Source organism: Eriocheir sinensis, chromosome 63, assembly GCF_024679095.1.
Source record: "Eriocheir sinensis breed Jianghai 21 chromosome 63, ASM2467909v1, whole genome shotgun sequence".
NCBI lineage: Eukaryota > Metazoa > Arthropoda > Malacostraca > Decapoda > Varunidae > Eriocheir > Eriocheir sinensis.
Window position 1 is genome coordinate 8,290,403 of NC_066571.1, and position 20,719 is coordinate 8,311,121.

Below are 20,719 nucleotides of genomic sequence, written 5' to 3' on the forward strand. Positions count from 1 at the left end.
TACAGGGCCATACACAGGGGGAAATGGGGAAGGTCAGACAACCCCCCCCCCCCCCCCCCATCTGCTAAAAGGTCCAATTTCTGAAAAAGTTAAAACGAAAAACTGGAATGGAAGGTCGACCCAGTTCCCTTATTCCCTGTAGCTTAGTAGAGACAGGTAGGCACAGGTGAGCAGGAAGAAAAAGAAGGAATAAGGGAAGAAGATAATGGGGAGGAAAGAATGAAGGGGAAAGGAAAAGGAAGAATGATAAAGGAAGGAAAAGAGTAAAAAATGACGTTCCCCTGTCCCCTGTAGCTTAGCAGAGACAGGCAGGTGAGTGGCACAGGTGAGCACAGGTGAGCAGGAAGAAAAAGAAGGAATAAGGGAGGAAAAAATTAAGAGGAAAGGAAAAGGAAGGAAAAGAGTAAAAAATGACGTTCCCCTGTCCCCTGTAGCTTAGCAGAGACAGGCAGGTGAGTGACACAGGTGAGCACAGGTGAGCAGGAAGAAAAGGAAGGAATAAGGGAAGGAAAATATTGAGAAACCTTGATAATGAGGAGGAAAGAATGAAGGGGAAAGGAAAAGAGAAAATGACGTTCCCTGTCCTCTGTAGCTTAGTAGAGACAGGCAGGTGAGTGGCACAGGTGAGCACAGGTGAGCAGGAAGAAAAAGAAGGAATAAGGGAGGAAAAAATGAAGAGGAAAGGAAAAGGAAGAATGATAAAGGAAGGAAAAGAGTAAAAAATGACGTTCCCTGTCCCCTGTAGCTTAGCAGAGACAGGCAGGTGAGTGGCACAGGTGAGCACAGGTGAGCAGGAAGAAAAAGAAGGAATAAGGGAGGAAAAAATGAAGAGGAAAGGAAAAGGAAGAATGATAAAGGAAGGAAAAGAGTAAAAAAGGCGTCCCCTGTCCCCTGTAGCTTAGCAGAGACAGGCAGGTGAGTGGCACAGGTGAGCACAGGTGAGCACAGGTAAGTCCACCTCTCGAAGACTTGTAAACACATTTTCTCTGGCCGAGCCGTGTGTTGGCACCTCAGACCCTCCCAGTGCCTCCGTGTTTTCCCGTGTGTGTGCCGTGCTAAGCCCCCAGGACACGCCCCGCCCTTAAGGATACCCGCAGGAGCCCTTAAGGATCATATGAGGAGAGGGACCCGTGCGTAGGACTCCCCTGAGGGCCGTGAGGAGGCCGTGAAGGAGGCTGAAGGAGGGGAGGAGGGGCAGCTGGTGAGGGGTGAAGCATTGCATTTACAGGTTGTTTTTGTGTGTTTGTGTCCATGTTTTAGGCTTAAGAGAACCCCCGTGCCCTTAGGATACGTGTAGGAAGCCTTAAGGATACCATGAGGAGAGTTAGGTGTCAATAGGAGCTTTCTAAGGAGTGTGAGAAGGGCGTGAAGGACCCCGTCTGGTGAGAAATGACACACGACACACATACTTTTCTTCGTTTATGTGTCATATTTGAACACATAGACACACATCACGTCATAGGATACATGTAGGAAGCCTTAAGGATCCCATGTGGAGAGTTAGCCGTCAATAGGAGCTTTCTAAGGAGTGTGAGAAGGGCGTGAAGGACCCCGTCTGGTGAGAAATGACACACGACACATTGTTTTCTACGTGTATGTGTCATGTTTCGGCTCCTGGACACACACCACCTCATAGGATACATGTAGGAAGCTCTAAGGATCCCATGTGGAGAGTTAGCCGTCAATAGGATCTTTCTAAGGAGTGTGAGAAGGGCGTGAAGGACCCCGTCTGGTGAGAAATGACACGACACACATTGTTTTCTACGTGTATGTGTCATGTTTCGGCTACTGGACACACACCACCTCATAGGATACATGTAGGAAGCCTTAAGGATCCCATGAGGAGAGTTAGCCGTCAATAGGATCTTTCTAAGGAGTGTGAGAAGGGCGTGAAGGACCCCGTCTGGTGAGAAATGACACGACACACATTGTTTTCTACGTGTATGTGTCATGTTTCGGCTTCTGGACACACACCACCTCATAGGATACATGTAGGAAGCTCTAAGGATCCCATGTGTTGAGTTACCCCTCTATAGGACCCGTAGGAGTGGCGTGAGAAGGGCGTGAAGGAGAAAAGGTCAGTCTGGTCACGCCTGGTTAGTGATGAAAGACACCATATAGGGGTTGACCATCTTGTATTCCAGCCGTTAACCAACCTCTAAGTACCTGTAGAATACGTGTGTGGTGAAGGAAGGCAGGGGAAGTGAGCAGAAGGGGCGTGTGAGGTCAAACGGATATGTTCTAAAGGGTCATAAGGTCATGTTTGCTGGCTGGTGACATTTGGAAGGGGTGGGTCTATATTTAAGTGTTTACCTGTAGAATACGTGTATGGCGAAGGAAGGCAGGGGAAGTGAGCAGAATGGGCATGTGAGGTCAAACTGATGCGTTCCGAGGGGCCATAAGGTCATGTTTGCTAGCTGGTGACATTTGGAAGGGGTGGGTCTATATTTAAGTGTTTACCTGTAGAATACGTGTACGGTGAAGGAAGGCAGGGGAAGTGAGCAGAATGGGGATGTGAGGTCAAACTAATGCGTTCCGAGGGGCCATAAGGTCATGTTTGCTGGCTGGTGACATTTGGAAGGGGCGGGGCAGAGGTCACTGTCTATATTTAAGTATTTACCTGTAGAATACGTGTGTGGTGAAGGAAGGGAGGGGAAGTGAGCAGAATGGGCATGTGAGGTCAAACTAATATATTCTTAGGGGTCATAAGGTCATGTTTGCTGGCTGGTGACATTTGGAAGGGGCGGGGCAGAGGTCACTGTCTTTATGTAAGTATGTACCTGTAGAATACGTGTATGGTGAAGGAAGGGAGGGGAAGTGAGCAGAATGGGCGTGTGAGGTCAAACTAATGCGTTCCGAGGGGCCATAAGGTCATGTTTGCTAGCTGGTGACATTTGGAATGGGCGGGGCAGAGGTCACTGTCCCCCATCAAGCTTTTTAATGCGAAAGGTCAGTAAAAAAAGATCCCTCAGCACTACAGGGTCACAAACACAGAGGCAAGGTTGAAGGGCAGGGCACGGAGTCAAGAAAGAACATTTTAATCTTAACTGATATGCATTTTATTCTCTATGGGCCCAGGTGTTGTTTAGGACCCACAATATGTACAGGTACACATGCAGGCAGGTAATCAGTGAAGTAGAAGGTAAGGTTTAAGATATGCGTTGATATAGATAAGGTTGTGCTTTCCCGGCAGTCTTAAAATGTGGTTATCTTGTCACGGTGGAGGTGGGAGGCAGTGTTTACTCTTGTGGCAGTGTTATCAGTGTTTGAATGTCGGGAAACTTTTGTGCTTTATCATCCTGCCTCCTTCTGTACCAAACTGTTTTTACCCGTGTGATGGAAAGAGCTTTGAGTAGCATGTTTTTGGGCTCAACAGTTTTCATTTTGTACCTCTTCAATTTTCATCCTGCCTCCTTCCGTACCAAACTGTTTTTACCCGTGTGATGGAAAGAGCTTTGAGTAGTATGTTTTTCGGCTCAACAGTTTTCATTTTGTACCTCTTCAATTTTCATCCTGTCTCCTTCCGTACAAGCTGTCTTTACCTGTGATAGAAAGAGGCAGAAGGATGAGAAAATACCTGAATGTTTTGTTTGTCTTAACCAGTTTTTATTTTATGCCTTATCATCCTGTCTCCTGTGTTCAAGCTACTTCTACCCTTGTGATGGAAAGAGTAAACAGGATAAGAAAAATATCCGAGTATCTTCTTCAGCCTACGAGTTTTCTTTTTTCAATTGGTTCTGTTTATTGTTAGCCAGGTGCGGAGGAGCCATAAAGCTGTCTCGCCTCCTTTTGCAACTTTCGCTTGTACGTATTGACATTAATTACACCTCTGCTCAATTTGTTCCATTCATCCCCTGCCAGTTTTTACATTCTCCATGACCCAGAACCGAACTTAATCCAACTTGTACGCATTGCACGGGACATAGCAAACGACAACTTTCTTACATGTTAGTTTATCCTACAAAGTCATGTTCTTTAAAAGCCAGAGAAGAGGAAAACGGAAAACTTAAACCAGTTATTTTTGTTTCAGTTGAGGATGAGAGAACCGTCAATGTAGTCTGGAGCCAACGCCACGCCACACCTCTGAGTACCATCACCTGTGTGGCTTGCCGAGGAAGGTCATCAGGACACAGGTGACACATGACATAACAAAGCACGGGGAAACCTCCAGGTGTGACTAATGAGTGTTGAGGTGCAGCTGAAACACCCTACCACCACCACCACAACCTTTACCACCACCACCACCCCAGTACCCGCCCGCTAACCGAACCCATGTTGAATCGCTTCAAGACAGCGCTATACAATGTGGTGGGGAGCTTTGACCCGGGGGATGGGGGCGCCCTGGGGGGATTGGGTCCTGGCGTCACCTCGGGCCTCCCCACAAGTGCGGTTACTGGCAGGGCCCTGACAGGCTCCTCGAAAGATAGGGTAAATATGTTTTTTCTTTAATTTTCCTGCCTTGTTCGTGTAGTCCCACATCCCTGTTGTTGACTATTTTTCTCCTCACCCTTCGCCTCACCACTGCTTCTGTTCCTCACTTTACACCCACTTTACAACCTGTTCGTGTATTCATAATAAATTTGTTGCGATTTACACTTTTACTTTACACTTTGGCTATAGCAATACTTTTTTTCTCGCAGATACCAATACTGATGTTATTGACCCGAGCCTGATACTGATATCGATAATTTTCACTAACTCCAAGTCATTAACAATACCCTCATGTATTCACCGGCACTGGATAGGGCAGGATTAATTATATTCAAAATTGTGCTGCATGTTGTTTTATTCACAATAGTTCCAGTGGTATTATGCTTCACCTTGCTCACATGGAGGTCATACGATACTTAAGAGGAAATAAGGCGTCTGTGTAGTGTTCGTCAACAAGTCAACAATTATCAAATCTGCTGCGATGATACAGTGTGATGGAAATTACTCTGACTCAAAATAAGCTAAAAAAAATCAATAATCGGCAGTATCAGCTTAAATATGTTTGTTACTGATGCCCCAAAAATCAGCTGAAATCACGGATACTTGTACCATTACACCTTCAATTTATAGAAGAAATGTGACAGTACTTAGGTGTATAAGACACATAACACTTGCATTGTGCTCGAGTGCAGTGCAACTCCCTCTGCTTGCTTTAGAGATCAGTTCAAATTACATGAAGTTCACGTTACATGACCTTGGGTGCATAACTTCCCTTTCCTTCGCCTCATCACTGCTTTCTCCTCAGCACCTGTCCTTCACTATTCATCTCCTCCCCTCCTTAACCTTCCCTCACTATTCATCTCCCCACCTTAACCTTCCCCAGTCCCTCCCTCACTCTTCATCTCCTCCCCACCTTAACCTTCTCCAGTCCCCCCCTCACTCTTCATCTCCTCCCCACCTTAACCTTCCCCAGTCCCTCCCTCACTCTTCATCTCCTCCCCACCTTAACCTTCCCCAGCCCCTCCCTCACTCTTCATCTCCTCCCAACCTTAACCTTCCCCAGCCCCTCCCTCACTCTTCATCTCCTCCCCACCTTAACCTTCCCCAGCCCCTCCCTCACTCTTCATCTCCTCCCCACCTTAACCTTCCCCAGCCCCTCCCTCACTCTTCATCTCCTCCCCACCTTAACCTTCTCCAGTCCCTCCCTCACTCTTCATCTCCTCCCCACCTTAACCTTCCCCAGCCCTCCCTCACTCTTAATCACCTCCCACCTTAACCTTCTCCAGTCCCTCCTCACTCTTCATCTCCTCCCGCCTTAACCTTCCCCCGACCCTCCCTCACTCTTCATCTCCTCCCCACCTTAACCTTCCCCAGCCCCTCCCTCACTCTTCATCTCCTCCCCACCTTAACCTTCCCCAGTCCCTCCCTCACTCTTCATCTCCTCCCCCCCGTTCACCGCTCCACTGCTTCCTTCTCTCCCCAGGGCCTGCGCTTCCCCTACACTCGGCCGCACTTCCTCCAGCTCGGCTCAGAGGATGAGATTCAGGTGACAGCCGACCACGCCATCCGCCCCATCATCTGCCCGCGGGACATATCAAGGCTGCCGTGGAACAGTGGCTATGCCGAGTGAGTGTCCCCAATTATAGGAGACTTTAACAGATTTAATTGATTTTCAGCTCCATTTAGTGATTTTGAATATTTGTACATCATAGTTTGTTTGTTTTTCCCCAATTGATATATCTCCCCTACTTAGATTTTGGGGTCACATATTTAGTTTGTTAATTTACATGCGACTGATGATAGTTTATAAATTGAATTTGATAGAATTTATGATAGACTGAAAGTTATTTATTTTGATCTTCTCTTGGAAAATGCTAGGGTTCCATGTACCATAATTCCAGTGAGTGATGATGTAGGTTTTTGCTGAAATGATTTTTTCTCCCCCCCCCCTCCGTCTGCCCCCCCCTACAGAACCATCAATGCAGGAAAGTCCAAGAAAAATGAGGACCAGGCAGTGGTGCACGTTGGCCTCCTCACCCGGCCACTCAGGCTGGACCGAGGGGCTCCCTCCTCCTCCTCCTCCTCGTCCTCATCCTCCAGCCCACAAGATGCCAGGAACACCACCAGCAAGGCGGAGCCAGTAGTCAACGGCCACAGTGAGGAGGCATCGGAGACGCCGCAGGAGAAGACTGTGTTGCTGCAGCCCCGAGGAGGCCAGCACCCCCTCTCAGCCAGCCCTGCCACGGAGCTGAAGGAGGGCTTCCCCCAGGCCCTTGGCGATGCCCCCCAGGACCAGACTAAAGATGGCCCCGCAGGGATAAAAATAGAAGAAGGGAGTGCAGAGCCCCTTCCTCATGAGCCCCCACAGCTCCCCCCAGTGGTCCACGTGTCGCTGCCCTACTACCTCTTTGGGGTGTTTGACGGGCACGCAGGCTGGGGGGCCGCCGTGGCCGCCGCCAACCAGCTCCACCACATCGTGCATGTAAGGCGGTGCTCTCAAGTGTGTCAGATGATGATGTCTTCACCTCTTTGTCTGAATGCATGAAGTAACATTTCCGGCAGCTTCTCATTTGACAAACACACTGGGAGGCAGCACAGTAGAGTCACTTCCTCTTGCAATGAAAACAGGAAGTGCGTTCTAGTTTTTGCTGACTCACTCAGCATTCATAATACTCTTGTGTGTAGCGTTGCAGAGGGAAGGTGAGCCATGGTGGATCCAGCTCTGGACAGATCCTCACAGGATTATTCCATCAAGGTTTTGTGAAGGCTTTGTTGTGATTTCATTGTGGAAGAGATTCAATAGTATGCAAATCATTCATTGTCAGCTTGAGGGCTCAAACAGCTACCCTCACTCCAGTCATTGTGCACTTCTCAGGATTTGTTGATTTAGTGAAGATATTTTTATTTAAGGCATGCATCCAGTGAACTAAATATTGTGTGGTTTGAAAAATTGGCTCAAGTGTGCAGGGTGAGGCCAGCCAAGCCTTTCACACATCCTCACAGCTTGAGTCATGCAGAAAAATACTGCTGAGTGAACTGTGAAGATAGATGACTGTCAGTGGGTGTAGACAAGTGACTAGGTCAGGGATTTATTACATTTATAGACTCAGTACTATAATGAGCACGGCAGCTGTATAGTAAATATTGCATCAAGACATTCATCTCGGTGTTCTCCATTCACTACCCTTTGCTCTGCCCTGCTCCCTGCTTTGCCAGTCTAATGATTATGGCTCAATTCATTGCAAAATAAGCAGCTTAGTTTTGCCGTTTATCCATACCATTTTGTAAGATTTTTTTTTTTTTTTTTTTTTTTTTTTATTTTTTTTTATGTGTGTATGCCTATAGCTCTGGTAAGCTTTTCTTAAGGGGCCTAGATGGTAGTCGGCCCCAGCCCGTGATGGCGCAAGCAAGTGTTTATAATGGCGCCATCTGTTCTTGGCTCATGCTGCCCCCCAGAACTCGACTTGATTCACTTGGACGGTTTCCTCTAGAGTCCAGGTTGATGGGTGGTCTTCAGGACAGGAAGTGGGTAGTTTTAAGCCACTCGGCGGTGATTGAAAAATCCGAGGTGGTAGCGTGAGGATTCGAACCCGCGTCGTCCATCACACGGTGAATGTGGGCCCAGCACACTACCACTCAGCCACCGCCTACCCTAAAGAATGGCATAAAACTATCTTATGCAGCTAATACTTTTGTTCATTAACCATTACATGTTTCAGATTAATTTTCTTTTACTTCTAAGGTTTCTGTTTAGCCTTGCCTCCCAGTAAGAGTGCCAGGTATGTTTCCTTCCCCATGAAACATCACTTCTAATACCCACCACTTGACTCTTGACAGGAGAAGCTGTGTGATGTGATCGACATTCTAATCCCTGACCCACTGGAGGAGAAGCTTCAGTCTCCCATCTGGGCCCCTGAGAGGGAGGTCACCATGGAGAGTGCAGTCACTGGTGCCCTTGAGAATGCTTTCTGGCAGATGGTGAGTTGGCAGCATTTGTCGCATGTACTGTTGCACAAAACTGGGCTCGCTCTTCCATCCACAATCCGATATTGCCTCCCCACTGAAAACAAACAAAAAACATATGCACATTTAACCCAGTAGCAGCGCGGATCATGTTTCTTAATGGTCCCTCTAAGCGAGAAAAATGTAAAAAAATCATCACTCACACAAACCATTTCATAACATATATCAACGCATTTGTGATCAGATTATGTATCATCTATTTTTGGGGGTTTATATCATGCCACAAATTTGGCCTGTCGCTGCTACACGGTAAAGCCACAAATTTGGCCCGTCGCTGCTACTGGGTTAAAAAAAGTGTTTGATGTACCTTCTCTTAACCACATTCACACCATTCCCGTCACCCCCACAGGACCACACGATAGCAGAGGACAGGCTCAGGTTCCAGCTAACGGGTGGGTGTACAGCGTGCGTTGGGCTCTTCATCCATGGCAAGCTCTTCCTGGCCAACGCTGGGGACTCGCGTGCTATCCTCTCCCTGGGTGGCGTCCCGCTCCCCATGTCCTTCGACTTCACCCCAGAGTCCGAGAACCAGCGCATCAGGAAGCTGGTGAGGAGTTAACGGAGGTTCTGCAGAGAGAGAGAGAGAGAGAGAGAGAGAGAAATAGGACAGTAATAGTGAAAATCAGTTGGCAGTCCTTCTTCTTCTTCTTCTTCTTCTTCTTCTTCTCATTTAACATCCATATTTTCCCTTTAATAAACAGTCACTCATCCATCTATAGCTTTCTCATCCTTAATATCATAATGGAACTCCTGCCTCACCCGACACTGCCATCCACAGGGGGCCATGCATCCAGAGCTCCTTGGCGGGGAGTTCACCCACCTCGACTTCATCCGCCGGCCTCAGAGGAGAGACCTGGGCAAACGGGTGCTGTTCCGAGACCACTACATGAGCGGATGGGCGTACAAGACCCTCACGCCGGATGACCTCAAGTATCCGCTCGTGTGTGGGGAGGGCAAGCGGGTGAGTTGGATGTAGGTGTGGAGTTAAAGGTGGATGTCTTTGTGTGGATGTGGGTGTGCAGTGATATGTGGATGTGGATGTGGAGTGTTATGTGGATGTTGGTGTGTAGGTTGGGTAGGCAGTTGAGTAATGCAGAAGAAAATCAAAATCATTCAAGACAAGTACCATTGAAACTTTTGCTGAATTGATATTATGCTAAATCTAAGTGTTATTTCATTGGTATTTTATGATTTTGTAATGGAAAGAAACACAATACTAAATATACATCTGATGACATAATGGGGAAAGGATCAAGCAAGGATCCTTCAGAGACAAAAAAGAATGTGGATTGTATGAAGGAGGGATTTTCTGAGGATGAGTTTATTTGTTGCTGCTGCCAGTGATGGGGTCGGAAGAGTTGGCAGGCTGCTGTTGGAGTTCTGTGTAAGATAGATGGTGAATATCTGAACAACCACAGATTTGCAGATGACGCATTCTTAATAGATGGATCTGAGGAAAGCTTAACCCGTCCTCTGCGATTGGCACGGATTTCGCCTTCACTGGTAGCCTGGTAACATACATATAGTCCCAGGTCTTTCTCTGCCTCTGTGGTTGATAGTGGAGTGTTTCCCATGTGGTATTGGTGTGCTGGGTATCCCTTCACTGGTAGCCTGGTAACATACACTCCCAGGTCTTTCTCTGCCTCTGTGGTTGATAGTGGAGTGTTTCCCATGTGGTATTGGTGTGCTGGGTATCCTCTCCCAAGGTACATTACTTTACATTTCTCTTCATTGAATTGTTACAGCCACTTTTTGCTCCACTCCTGTAGCCTAGCGATGTCTTCTTGTAGGAAATCCACATCCAAGGGGTTAATGATTGAAGAACAACACATGGAGTCTGAAAAAAGATCTAAAGACGAGTATGAATGCAGTGAAATTTTGGTTATTCAGCATTTAGTCCTGAAAATCCACAATTCGATAAAGTAAAATCTGAAATCAAAGGAAACTGCAGGTATTAATGTCGGTGTATACAAACATAACCTCTACATGTAAAACAACCACTACCTGACACTATTATGATCTTTCCCTGCAGAGTCGGGTGTTGGCCACTATTGGGGTCACCAGAGGGTTTGGGGACCACGATCTGAAGGCCCAGTGCTCGTCCATCCCCATCAAACCGTTCCTCACCCCAGAACCCGAGGTATTGACAGTGCTCTCTTGCAGTAGTCCGTGTAGCCACCATCATTGCTTTCAAATAGCACGAGCCCAGCAAGATGGTATCACTATAAAATGCTTGCCTGCCTCACTAATGGGCTGGGGCTAACCATCAGACCACATTAAGGAAGCCTATCAGTGTTGTAGACCAAATGTAAGAAAGGGCGAGACTAAACTAAGTATTTAAATGCATCTTCACTCCTGAATTTTTATTTGTGATTATTATTCTAAGAGATGAAGCAGGTAGAGAGGGAGGAGTACTATATGCTGCCCTCCTCCACCATGTATGTAGTTGTATTTACAGTATAAAAAAAAGAATGCCCAACGGTTTATGGAATAGAGTTGAAATGAAATCTGTCGACATGATGTATTTGTTAGGTTCATACCAGTGGCCAGAGCCTACCCGTTTGTACCAACCTAACCAACACAACACCAAGTCTATAGAGTTTGCTCGGATTCTGTTCCATCAACCCACAGATGTTTGATACTCTTTGACTGTACACTTCAAAAAAAAAGGCTCGGTGGTTTGTATTTTTTATTTATTTATTTTTTTAATGCAAATGAGACAGTTCAAGGGCTTAAAAAAATGAAAACAATAATAATGATAAAAAAAAATGCTACTTACTGCCCCTAAAAAGATCAGAGAGGAGTGGCCGAAAGAGAAGTTAATTTCGGGAGGAGAGATTGTTTGATTGTTTATACTGTACTTCAGTTTCATTATATTCCGTTTATCACCTTCCATTTCCCCTCCCCATTACTATGCACACCCTCCCCCTCACTCCCCTCCTCCTCCCCAAGGTGCGAGTGTTCGACATCGAGGCGGCGGAGCTCACAGACGGGGACGTGCTGGTGCTGGCAACGGACGGCCTCTGGGACATCACCTCCAACGAGCGGGCCGTATCCATGGTGTCCAAGTCCCTCTCACACTTCCCTCCAGACCACCACGACAAGCACAAGTACAGGTAGTAGGAGAGCAGCAGCTGAATCTCCTACTTTCACATTCTCTCATGGCTCAGTGTGTAGTCAGTGTTGTGTTGGTGTGTAGAATAGCCTGCCGCTGGTTGTTTAAGGGGGCTAGAGGGGGGCATTCCCTCAGTCAAGGCTCCCCTCAAAACCTGCCTTGCCAATCCCAAGATGTGCCACAACCGAGAGAGCCTGGGTTCGATTCCCGGGCGGAGTGGAAAAATTTGGGCGGCTTTTCCGATACCCTATGCCCCTGTCCACCCAGCAGTGATTGGGTACCAGGTATTGATCGGGGGTTGTGTCCTGTCTCCTGGGGTCTGTTCCTTTCTCCTATAATTCCTTCCCCTTCTGTCTCTCCGGTATATGACCACAGATGTTGCGCCGACTAAACGAAACTTTCCAACTTTCCCAAGACGTGTAGCTAAGATGGCTCTCCCGTCTGAAAAGTTGTCCTGCTCCCTAAGGAAAGTTGTAATTACTCTCCTTTTCATATAGATGAGTTTGATGGAAACATCTCAGCATCATTTTAGGGAGATGGGAAAGACACTCACCACCCTGAAGACCTGACATGCCCCTTCGAGAGGTTTTTCTTCCTTGCCAAAGAAAAAAAAATCATAGTATTCGATAATTAGAGATGAAGTTGGTTAACCCTTTCCATACGGTGATGCACACGTTGGCGTCACAGTACGGAAAGGGTTAAGAGGAATTGGAAGAGGATTAAGAGGTTCAGAAGAGGATTAACCCTTTCCATACGGCGACACAAACCTTGGGGTCACAGTATGGAAAGGGTTAAGAGGAATTGGAAGAGGATTAAGAGGTTCAGAAGAGGATTAACCCTTTCCATACGGTGATGCAAACCTTGGCGTTACAGTATGGAAAGGGTTAAGAGGAATTGGAAGAGGATTAAGAGGTTCAGAAGAGGATTAACCCTTTCCATACGGTGATGCAAACCTTGGCGTTATGGAAAGGGTTAAGAGGAATTGGAAGAGGATTAAGAGGTTCAGAAGGATTAACCCTTTCCATACGGTGATGCAAACCTTGGCGTTACAGTATGGAAAGGGTTAAGAGGAATTGGAAGAGGATTAAGAGGTTCAGAAGAGGATTAACCCTTTCCATACGGTGATGCAAACCTTGGCGTTACCGTATGGAAAGGGTTAAGAGGAATTGGAAGAGGATTAAGAGGTTCAGAAGAGGATTAACCCTTTCCATACAGTGATGCAAACTTTGGGGTTACAGTACGGAAAGGGTTAAGAGGAATTGGAAGAGGATTAAGAGGCTCAGAAGAGGATTAACCCTTTCCATACAGTGATGCAAACCTTGGGGTCACAGTATGGAAAGGGTTAAGAGGAATTGGAAGAGGATTAAGAGGTTCAGAAGAGGATTAACCCTTTCAATATGGCCGGCGTCACCATATGGAAAGGGTTAAAACATCTCAATATTATTCTTACCATGCATCATCATGAAAAAGAAGGCATTTATTCATCTGTTTTCATCCTTCTCATCACCTGCTATTTGTAAACTCAATAGCAGCAGGAAAGTGACGATGCTGTTGCCACGTCAAAGGTTGGCACGATCATCGCCAAATACAGTGGACCAGGATGTTAGCAACCCCCGACCCTTCATGTGTTTGGCAGTGCAGCTTTTGCCCACCCTAAGTTAAATTTGAAGTGACGCCTCTAATCACACATGTTACCAAAGGAAATGTGAAGTTGAATCGTTTTTGTTAAAGGTTTGTCGTTGGTCTCTATATGGTTGTGAAGTGTGGTAGACGCTTTCTGTGTTTAGTGGATAGTCTTTGTGGTAGTACGCCAGGGTCGGTATCATAAGACAGTTTGATTTCTCACATCAGGTATTTCTAAAGGCCAAAGAGTGGGTCAGTCGGGTTCTAATGAGTGTTTCTTTAGGTTTATGGTACAGAGGAAGGCTCAAACTACCACCAGGGTCATAAAACTACTCCTGGAAATGCCCAAAACTCCTACGAAGGCCTTGTCAAATATGTGAACTTGGTCGACGAAGCGTTTGGCAATACCACCCTAGGTTTATTGGTTGTCCGGGTGTGTTCATGGTGGTTGTGGTGCAGGCTGGTGCTGATGGATGACTGATAGGCTTGTTATGGCGTGTTTTGGATGACTGATAGGCTTGTTATGGCGTGTTATGTTGCTGTTTTAGTTGTGAGGAAAGAGTGTTGGTGTGTGTGTGTGTGTGTGTGTGTGTGTGTATGCATGCTTTAATATTCTGCATGTATGTATGGGTGTGATGTAGAGAGTATTTAGAGTTAGGTTTAAACAGTTAACTTACCATCTGAGGGTGCGTAGAGACTTTATGTGAGTTAATAAGTGGATGAAGGGCTTTGATATTGGTGATGTTAGTAAGGCTCTTGAAGTGAAGGAGCAAGATAGGGCTCATTGAAATTTGATTAATCTACTTAAATTCAAGCTTAGTAAAAGATATTGGTAAATCAAAATAGGGCTCATTGAAATTTGATTAACCTACTTAAATTCAAGCTTAGTAAAAGATATTGGCAAATCAAAATAGGGCTCATTGAAATTTGATTAATCTACTTAAATTCAAGCTTAGTAAAAGATATTGGCAAATCAGAATAGGGCTCATTGAAATTTGATTAATCTACTTAAATTCAAGCTTAGTAAAAGATATTGGCAAATCAAAATAGGGCTCATTGAAATTTGATTAACCTACTTAAATTCAAGCTTAGTAAAAGATATTGGCAAATCAAAATAGGGCTCATTGAGATTTGATTAATCTACTTAAATTCAAGCTTTGTAAAAGATATTGGCAAATCAAAATAGGGCTCATTGAAATTTGATTAACCTACATAAATTCAAGCTTAGTAAAAGATATTGACAAAAAGAGCTGTGGATGAGTGGAATAGTCTTTGTTGTGTGTCAAGATGAAACACAGTTGGCACATTCAACAAACACAGATCCATTTGCCATTTGGAGAAAGTGAGAGAGAGAGAAAGAGAGCTTGAACATTACTAGATGCAAAAAAAGACATTTGGCTCATGTTTCTTGTGATAACTCTTCAAGAATCATGACGTCACACGGTTGAGGGAGGCCGCCCACAAGGTCACTGACAGTCATTTTCAGTAGAGATTAAAGTAAAGTGCAGAACAGTGTACTAATTGTATTTCAAGGTGACCCAAAAACGAACTTAGGGAGTGATCACGGGTACCCCAAAAAGACTTCAGTCAATATCATCTTTTTCATTTTCCATTCCACTCTCCCGTCTTCCTCCACTGACGAGCCTTCTTCCTCACTCCTGCCTGGCTATTCTCTGTTGTTAACCAGCCACCAACACCTCTCCTCCCCCCAGGTACACCAGCGCGGCTCAGGACCTGGTCATGGGGTCACGAGGCAAGCTGCGGGAGCGTAACTGGCGCACCAGCGATGACAAGCACGCCACCATCGACGACATCTCGGTGTTCGTGGTGCCCCTGCGACCCTACCAGGTGGAACACCGTGAATGGAAGGCCAGGCAGGGGAGGCCCCCTGCGGGTGAAGAGACCACTGCAGGCAATAAAACAGGAGCTTCAAACAATGGCCACATGCCTCCCCTGGTGCCCTCAAGCAAACAGGACAACCCTGAAAGCTTGGCCTCTGGGAAACACAGCGCGCAGGACGGGCTGACCACCTGCATGGAGGCCTTTGACCTGCACCCTCAGGAGGACCACTTCAGGAGTGAGGGGGACGCGGCACAAACAGAGGGGGGCGAGGGGCCGGCGCAGGGCCCAGACACAGCATAGTGCCTGGGGGGCGGCTCCGGGGCTGAGGGAGCCAAACACTAGTCGTGTGTCTGGGCCACAGTCTGGCGCCTCAGCCTGCAGGGGGGTGGGGAGAGGCTAGGGGGCACCCAGCATCACTTGTTTATACAAACCATTGTTGCAGCAGAGAGAGAGAAAGAGAGAGAATTCTTTCCATGAACAATTTCTTTTTACCAAAGAATTGTTATGTTATAAAATATTTATTTACAAATATACATGAGCAAGCTTTCACTAGTGTGGGAGTGTTCTTCACTGTCTGGGGCGAGGGCCGGAGCCCAGGCCAAGTGTGGCTCAGCTTGTCCTCAAGAGGACCACTTCCTTGTATAGGTTTTTTGTCTCTGGATTCATGGGGCAGTTTTTTTCTGGTCATGTTGAGATCATATGAGGCACAGGCAGCCAGAGGCTTCAAAGATAAACACACACACACACACACACACACACACACACACACACACACACACACACGCACACAACCACTTCTCATTCCACTCCTTTGGCCATCACTGCCCACCTAGACACACCACACTATGCAGGCGCAGGCACAGACTGCCAAGTATTTATTCTCAAGCAAGAGGAACGGAGAGGGCACGGTTCCTGTCTCCAACCCTCAGTTGTATCATAGAGGCCGTGTGGGATCCATCCCTCTCACAAGAGGTGGGTGGTAGGATTGCTCATTTACAATGCCATTACACATGATATAAATTTTTAGTAGTGTGTGTTTAATGAAAAGGAAGGTTAAATATGTACATACATGTTTGAAAGCAATATAATAATGCACATACAAAGACCAAGGAATGGAACAAAACATGCACTCACACAATAAACAGAAACACACCTGCACACTCGTGGGTCTGTACGCCCAGACTCCTGCGAGAGTCCCTCAGAAACTCACTGTGGTGTTGCTTGCTGTGTTGGCCGTGGACACCTCACGGCTCACTCAACTGGAATCGGGTTGCTGTTCCAGGTGTTGCTTCTTGCTGCTGCTGCTGTAATGGCGGGTGACTTCATTAACTGGTGGAGGTGGAAGAGATTTGTAGGGTTGTTGGGTAAGGCACTGCAATTTTGATGACACCCAGGTCTCAAGGAGGAATGTCGATGATAAACATCAGGGTCAAAGTGGCCAGCAATCTGTGCAGTGCCCAATCATGCTGCTGTGTGTTGCCGTTTGCCTCACCTTGATAACACCTCATCCTCCATCGGTCAAAAGTAGTGTTAGAGCTGCCTTTCTTTGCCCCACAATGCCAAGGGTGATGCTGGTGTTGGCAATACATTCACTATGGCGCATGGCTGCTGTGGTGAGCCTGGCCAAGATGGGAACCAGACCGTGTGGGAGGACCTTTGGAGACCTAATTAATGATCTGTGGACTCGTGCTTTCAACACTAATGCAGACCCTTGTCATGTCAGAAGTGAAGGTAACGACACACAAAAATTGGTCTGGCATTGTGGTCGTGGGTGGACGGGAGGCTAACCAGTTAACCCGGTAGCAGCGACGGGCCAAATTTGTGGCTTTACCGTGTAGCAGCGACGGGCCAAATTTTTGCCATGATATAAACCCCCCAAAAATAGATGATGCATGACCTGATCACAAATGCGTTGGTATATATTATGAAATGGTTTGCGAGAGTGATGATTTTTCTCCTTTTTCTCGGTCAGAGGGGTCTTTAAGAAACGTGATCCCCGCAGGTACTGAGTCAAATAGCCCATCTGAAGACATGTTAGATTAGACTTGTGTTCCCATAGGTCTTGCCTTGTCTGTGGGGTTATGGAGGATACTGTTATCAGCAGCAATTAAATAACTGTGTGGTCAGTAAGGCTTGGTGCCTAATTAACAGAATGCGCCAATAATAGACAGTGGATAAAAAAAGACGTGTGAAGCCGAGGTACAAATACCTTCTAAGACAGTTGACTGAGAGGTGTGTGTTGCTCAGCACTCGTTGCCACTTTGTTATTTATATTTATTGTAGGTTTGAGTGAGGGAGGGAATGCATGTGGCTCAGATTTAAGGGTACTCCGTCTCAACCTTTATTCTCTCATTTGGCGGTGTGTAAGAACGACCGTGGATGCTGTCTGTCTTGGCTATTTGTCCTATTTCCTTCACTGTTGATGATTGTGGTACTCTTAACATTTTCCTTCAGTGTGTTGATTATTCTCTCATTTGGCCGTGTGTAAGAACGACCGTGGATGCTGTCTGTCTTGGCTATTTGTCCTATTTCCTTCACTGTTGATGATTGTGGTACTCTTAACATTTTCCTTCAGTGTGTTGATTATTCTCTCATTTGGCGGTGTGTAAGAGCTACCATGGATGCTGTCTGTCTTGGCTATTTCCTTCACTTGAATTTTATGGTACTCTAACATTTTTCTTCAGTGTTTTGATTATTACTCATCATCATCATCGTCATCATCGTTTAACATCCATTTATTCCCTATGGTGGGGCTGGACGGGATATGAGCCTCCTCCACTGTTGCCGGTCCATAGCCATTTCTTCCTTATTCATTATCACTGTCTTCTAAATTGCGTTCAGGGTTGTGGTTCCATCCTTGCAATGCCCATCTTCTATCATCCATTTCCGAGTACCGTTGAAAAAATGTCTGGTATTGTTACTTTATTTGTTTTCATATTGTTATCATGTGTTACTCTGATTATCTCTTTTTTTCCCATGTTTTCCTGATTAGCTAAGTTATGATGTGTATACTCAAGCTTTGATATTGGTTATTTATTGTAAAGAGTGGCTTGTACTGTCATGACATTCTGCCTATCTCTATGTGTGTGTGTGTGTGCGTGTACGTGTGTTGGTGCTGGATGTGTGTGTGTGTATGTGTTGGCTGGGTGTACGGTATGTGTGTTTGTGTGTGTGTGTGTGTTGGGTGTACAGTATGTGTGTTTGTGTGTGTGTGTGTGTGTGTTGGCTGGGTGTACGGTATGTGTGTGTGTGTGTGTGTTGGCTGGGTGTACGGTATGTGTGTTTGTGTGTGTGTGTGTGTGTGTGTTGGCTGGGTGTACGGTATGTGTCTTTGTGTGTCTGTGTGTTGGTGCTGGATGTGTGTGTGTGTGTGTGTGTGTGTTCTTGGGTGGTGGCAGCAAGGATCATCGCCAATAAGTCATATTTATGCACAACTATTTATCTTTGTTTGTATTCCAAGGAGCCACAGTCATTCCTATGTTTAAAAGAATCTATGTTCAATACCTTCACCAGCTGTGGGTGTGCGGGATATAAGCGGCTCTTTACTTTTTCGTTGTTGATAATTACATATATAGTATCCATGTTTACAGTATTTATATAAAAGATATCTATTGTTTTCATAATACAAGGGCAGGGAGAGATATATGTTGCCTCTTCATTTTGGCAATAGTATACCTTACATAGTATAGATGCATTTGATTAATATTTCTCTATGTTCAATAATACTGTTTTGATTTGAGTGTGTGTGTGTGTGTGCGTGTGTATTTACCTAATTGTGAAATACAGGAAAAGAGCGTGTGTGTGTGTGTGTGTGTGTGTGAGAGAGAGGTTTGTGTGCCTGGTATGGTCATTAATCTTTAGTCAAATGCTGGACTTAAATGTAACCAGTGCCGGAGAGTTCTGTAACTGGGGCGTACAGAATGTTGGGTGCTAGACAGAGGCTGACCACAAGTAAGTCCACCCAACCCACCCTGACCTCCACTGTTAACTGTGACCCGCTGTTTAGATGCCTTAAACCCTCCCAGCTTTTATGTCACCACCCTTCATGGTTCCACATCTCATCACCTGGCAATGGAGCTGGATTGATAGCCTTAATCATTACACACCATTGCACTTCAACTTCCTTATCGAACTATTCAGATACCATACCAGTTTGTAACCAAGTGGCTCATTGTTGCATTCCCCACAAACCAATGCACATGATTTTTATTCAGCCTGTCATTCAGCTCCAACACATCTTAGCCTGAATTCTTAAACGTATGGACACCTCAGTTTGCCCATGTGAAAAGCCTCAGTTGTTCAGGTTTTCATGGATTGTTTGGTGATCCTAGTGGTAGTTTTACCCGACATCTTCAGCATGAATGGGAAAATCACCAATGAAAACCCTGTTAATCATATCTGCGGCCTTGGGAAAGTCAAGATGGGAGTCCTGATACATTTAAGAATACAGACCCTCATACCTTCAGTCACCAGTGAGTAGGTATGCCTCTCACCATTCACATCCATTACAGCCTTAAATATACGACTCCGCATGACCTGGTGTGTATTGCTTAGTGCTAGGACATAAGTCACTGTAACTCGCCACTCACATCATACTCAGGGCATACAGCTACTCTGGGGGATGACAATACATTTTATGGACCATGTTTTCTATTGAAGCACACTAGGAAGGGGCAGAGAGGAACCAAGAGTGCAGTGGTGGGTTGGAAGAGATATTTGGCTCAAGGGATTTGTATATACGTAATCTTTCTGGATGACGCAGCATCGACCACAGCAGCAAGCCACTCAGCGCCATGAAAGACTATTGATGTCAGTGCTCAGGTCACCTACTGCCATCACAGCATCACCTATCCTCCATGACTTAAGGAGATAATTGTCAATCACAGCAGCGAACCACCTCAACCCACTGTGACATGCCTATTGACTTCAGTGCTCAGGTCACCCACCATCACAGCAGCTCAAAGCAACCCTTCTCCATGACGGCCAACACACACATAGCAGCATCTCATACTCATTGCTCACCACCATATTAGCACCATGGTAAAAGAGTGCCAATCCTTGCAGTGCCACATAGCAGACTTGGCTGTGTCCTGTGGGTGGCGTGAAGTGTTCTCTAATGTGGTTTTGGTTCAGTGGTGAGTGGAGTAAATGGAAATGAGGCTCTATTACTTTGGTGAATGCTGTGGTGAGCGAGTGTCTAGTGTGGTAACGTGTATGTACCAAACACCCACTTTGCCGAGTCAACAGTTGAAGTACTTGCAAGATGTATCTAATTTAAGAGGGAAGTCACTTGTTGGCTGTGAGAATTTATAATAATAATTTTTATCAGTACATATCTTTTGTTTGGCAAGAAGGGTTGAGGTTCAGCCCTTGAATAAATCTGCAAGTGTTGAGCCTCCATAACCTTGCCTAAGCATATACTGTTCCTTAGGGCAAACTGTATGCATCGTGTAGCCAGCAGTGTTCTATAAGCTCATGGGGGGCTGCAGAGGTAGCATAGCGGGGCCACGGGCGACAGGTGAGCAGCACTGTCATGTAATAGCATCATCATTCCAAGACGGTTTGTGTTCCAAAATGAATGATTTTTAATAGTGTGAAAAAATAAATCTTTTGTCAATACTCAAGTTTGATAAACAAAGACTACTGTAATGGTCCATTCATTACCAAATATGTGCTTTTACTCGG

At 45.9% G+C, this 20,719-nt stretch overlaps 1 protein-coding gene and 1 long non-coding RNA gene across 6 annotated transcripts; one reads left to right on the forward strand and one right to left on the reverse strand.

Moving 5' to 3' along the window:
- Positions 1-975: 975 nt before the first annotated feature.
- Positions 976-20,651, forward strand: LOC126986960 (protein phosphatase 1H-like). 3 transcript variants are annotated; one of them, XM_050843523.1, is made up of 11 exons: positions 976-1,201; positions 3,752-3,804; positions 4,031-4,428; positions 5,915-6,057; positions 6,403-6,913; positions 8,269-8,409; positions 8,804-9,001; positions 9,233-9,415; positions 10,487-10,594; positions 11,407-11,570; positions 14,905-20,651. In XM_050843523.1, exons 3-11 carry the CDS (start codon positions 4,273-4,275, stop codon positions 15,332-15,334), a joined length of 2,034 nt encoding a protein of 677 aa, XP_050699480.1. In that variant the 5' UTR covers positions 976-1,201; positions 3,752-3,804; positions 4,031-4,272; the 3' UTR covers positions 15,335-20,651. The 3 variants fall into 3 exon arrangements, with proteins under 3 accessions (XP_050699480.1, XP_050699479.1, XP_050699481.1); XM_050843522.1 differs by lacking the exon at positions 3,752-3,804; XM_050843524.1 differs by lacking the exon at positions 3,752-3,804 and having other exon boundaries at positions 11,407-11,564.
- LOC126986962 (uncharacterized) lies at positions 12,380-14,898 on the reverse strand. 3 transcript variants are annotated; one of them, XR_007740081.1, is made up of 5 exons: positions 14,401-14,898; positions 14,061-14,332; positions 12,888-13,992; positions 12,609-12,701; positions 12,380-12,522 (listed from the first exon to the last, which is right to left on the reverse strand). It is a non-coding gene; the product is annotated as an uncharacterized LOC126986962 (long non-coding RNA). The 3 variants fall into 3 exon arrangements; XR_007740080.1 differs by having other exon boundaries at positions 12,888-14,264; XR_007740079.1 differs by having other exon boundaries at positions 12,888-14,332.
- Positions 20,652-20,719: the final 68 nt, after the last annotated feature.

Coding starts and splice junctions, on each gene's coding strand:
- LOC126986960 (XM_050843523.1), top strand. CDS start 4,273: ATGTTGAATCGCTTCAAGACAGCGCTATACAATGTGGTGGGGAGCTTT. Junction 6,058..6,402: donor TGGAACAGTGGCTATGCCGA/GTGAGTGTCCCC, acceptor CCCCCCCTACAG/AACCATCAATGCAGGAAAGT. Junction 8,410..8,803: donor AGAATGCTTTCTGGCAGATG/GTGAGTTGGCAG, acceptor TCACCCCCACAG/GACCACACGATAGCAGAGGA.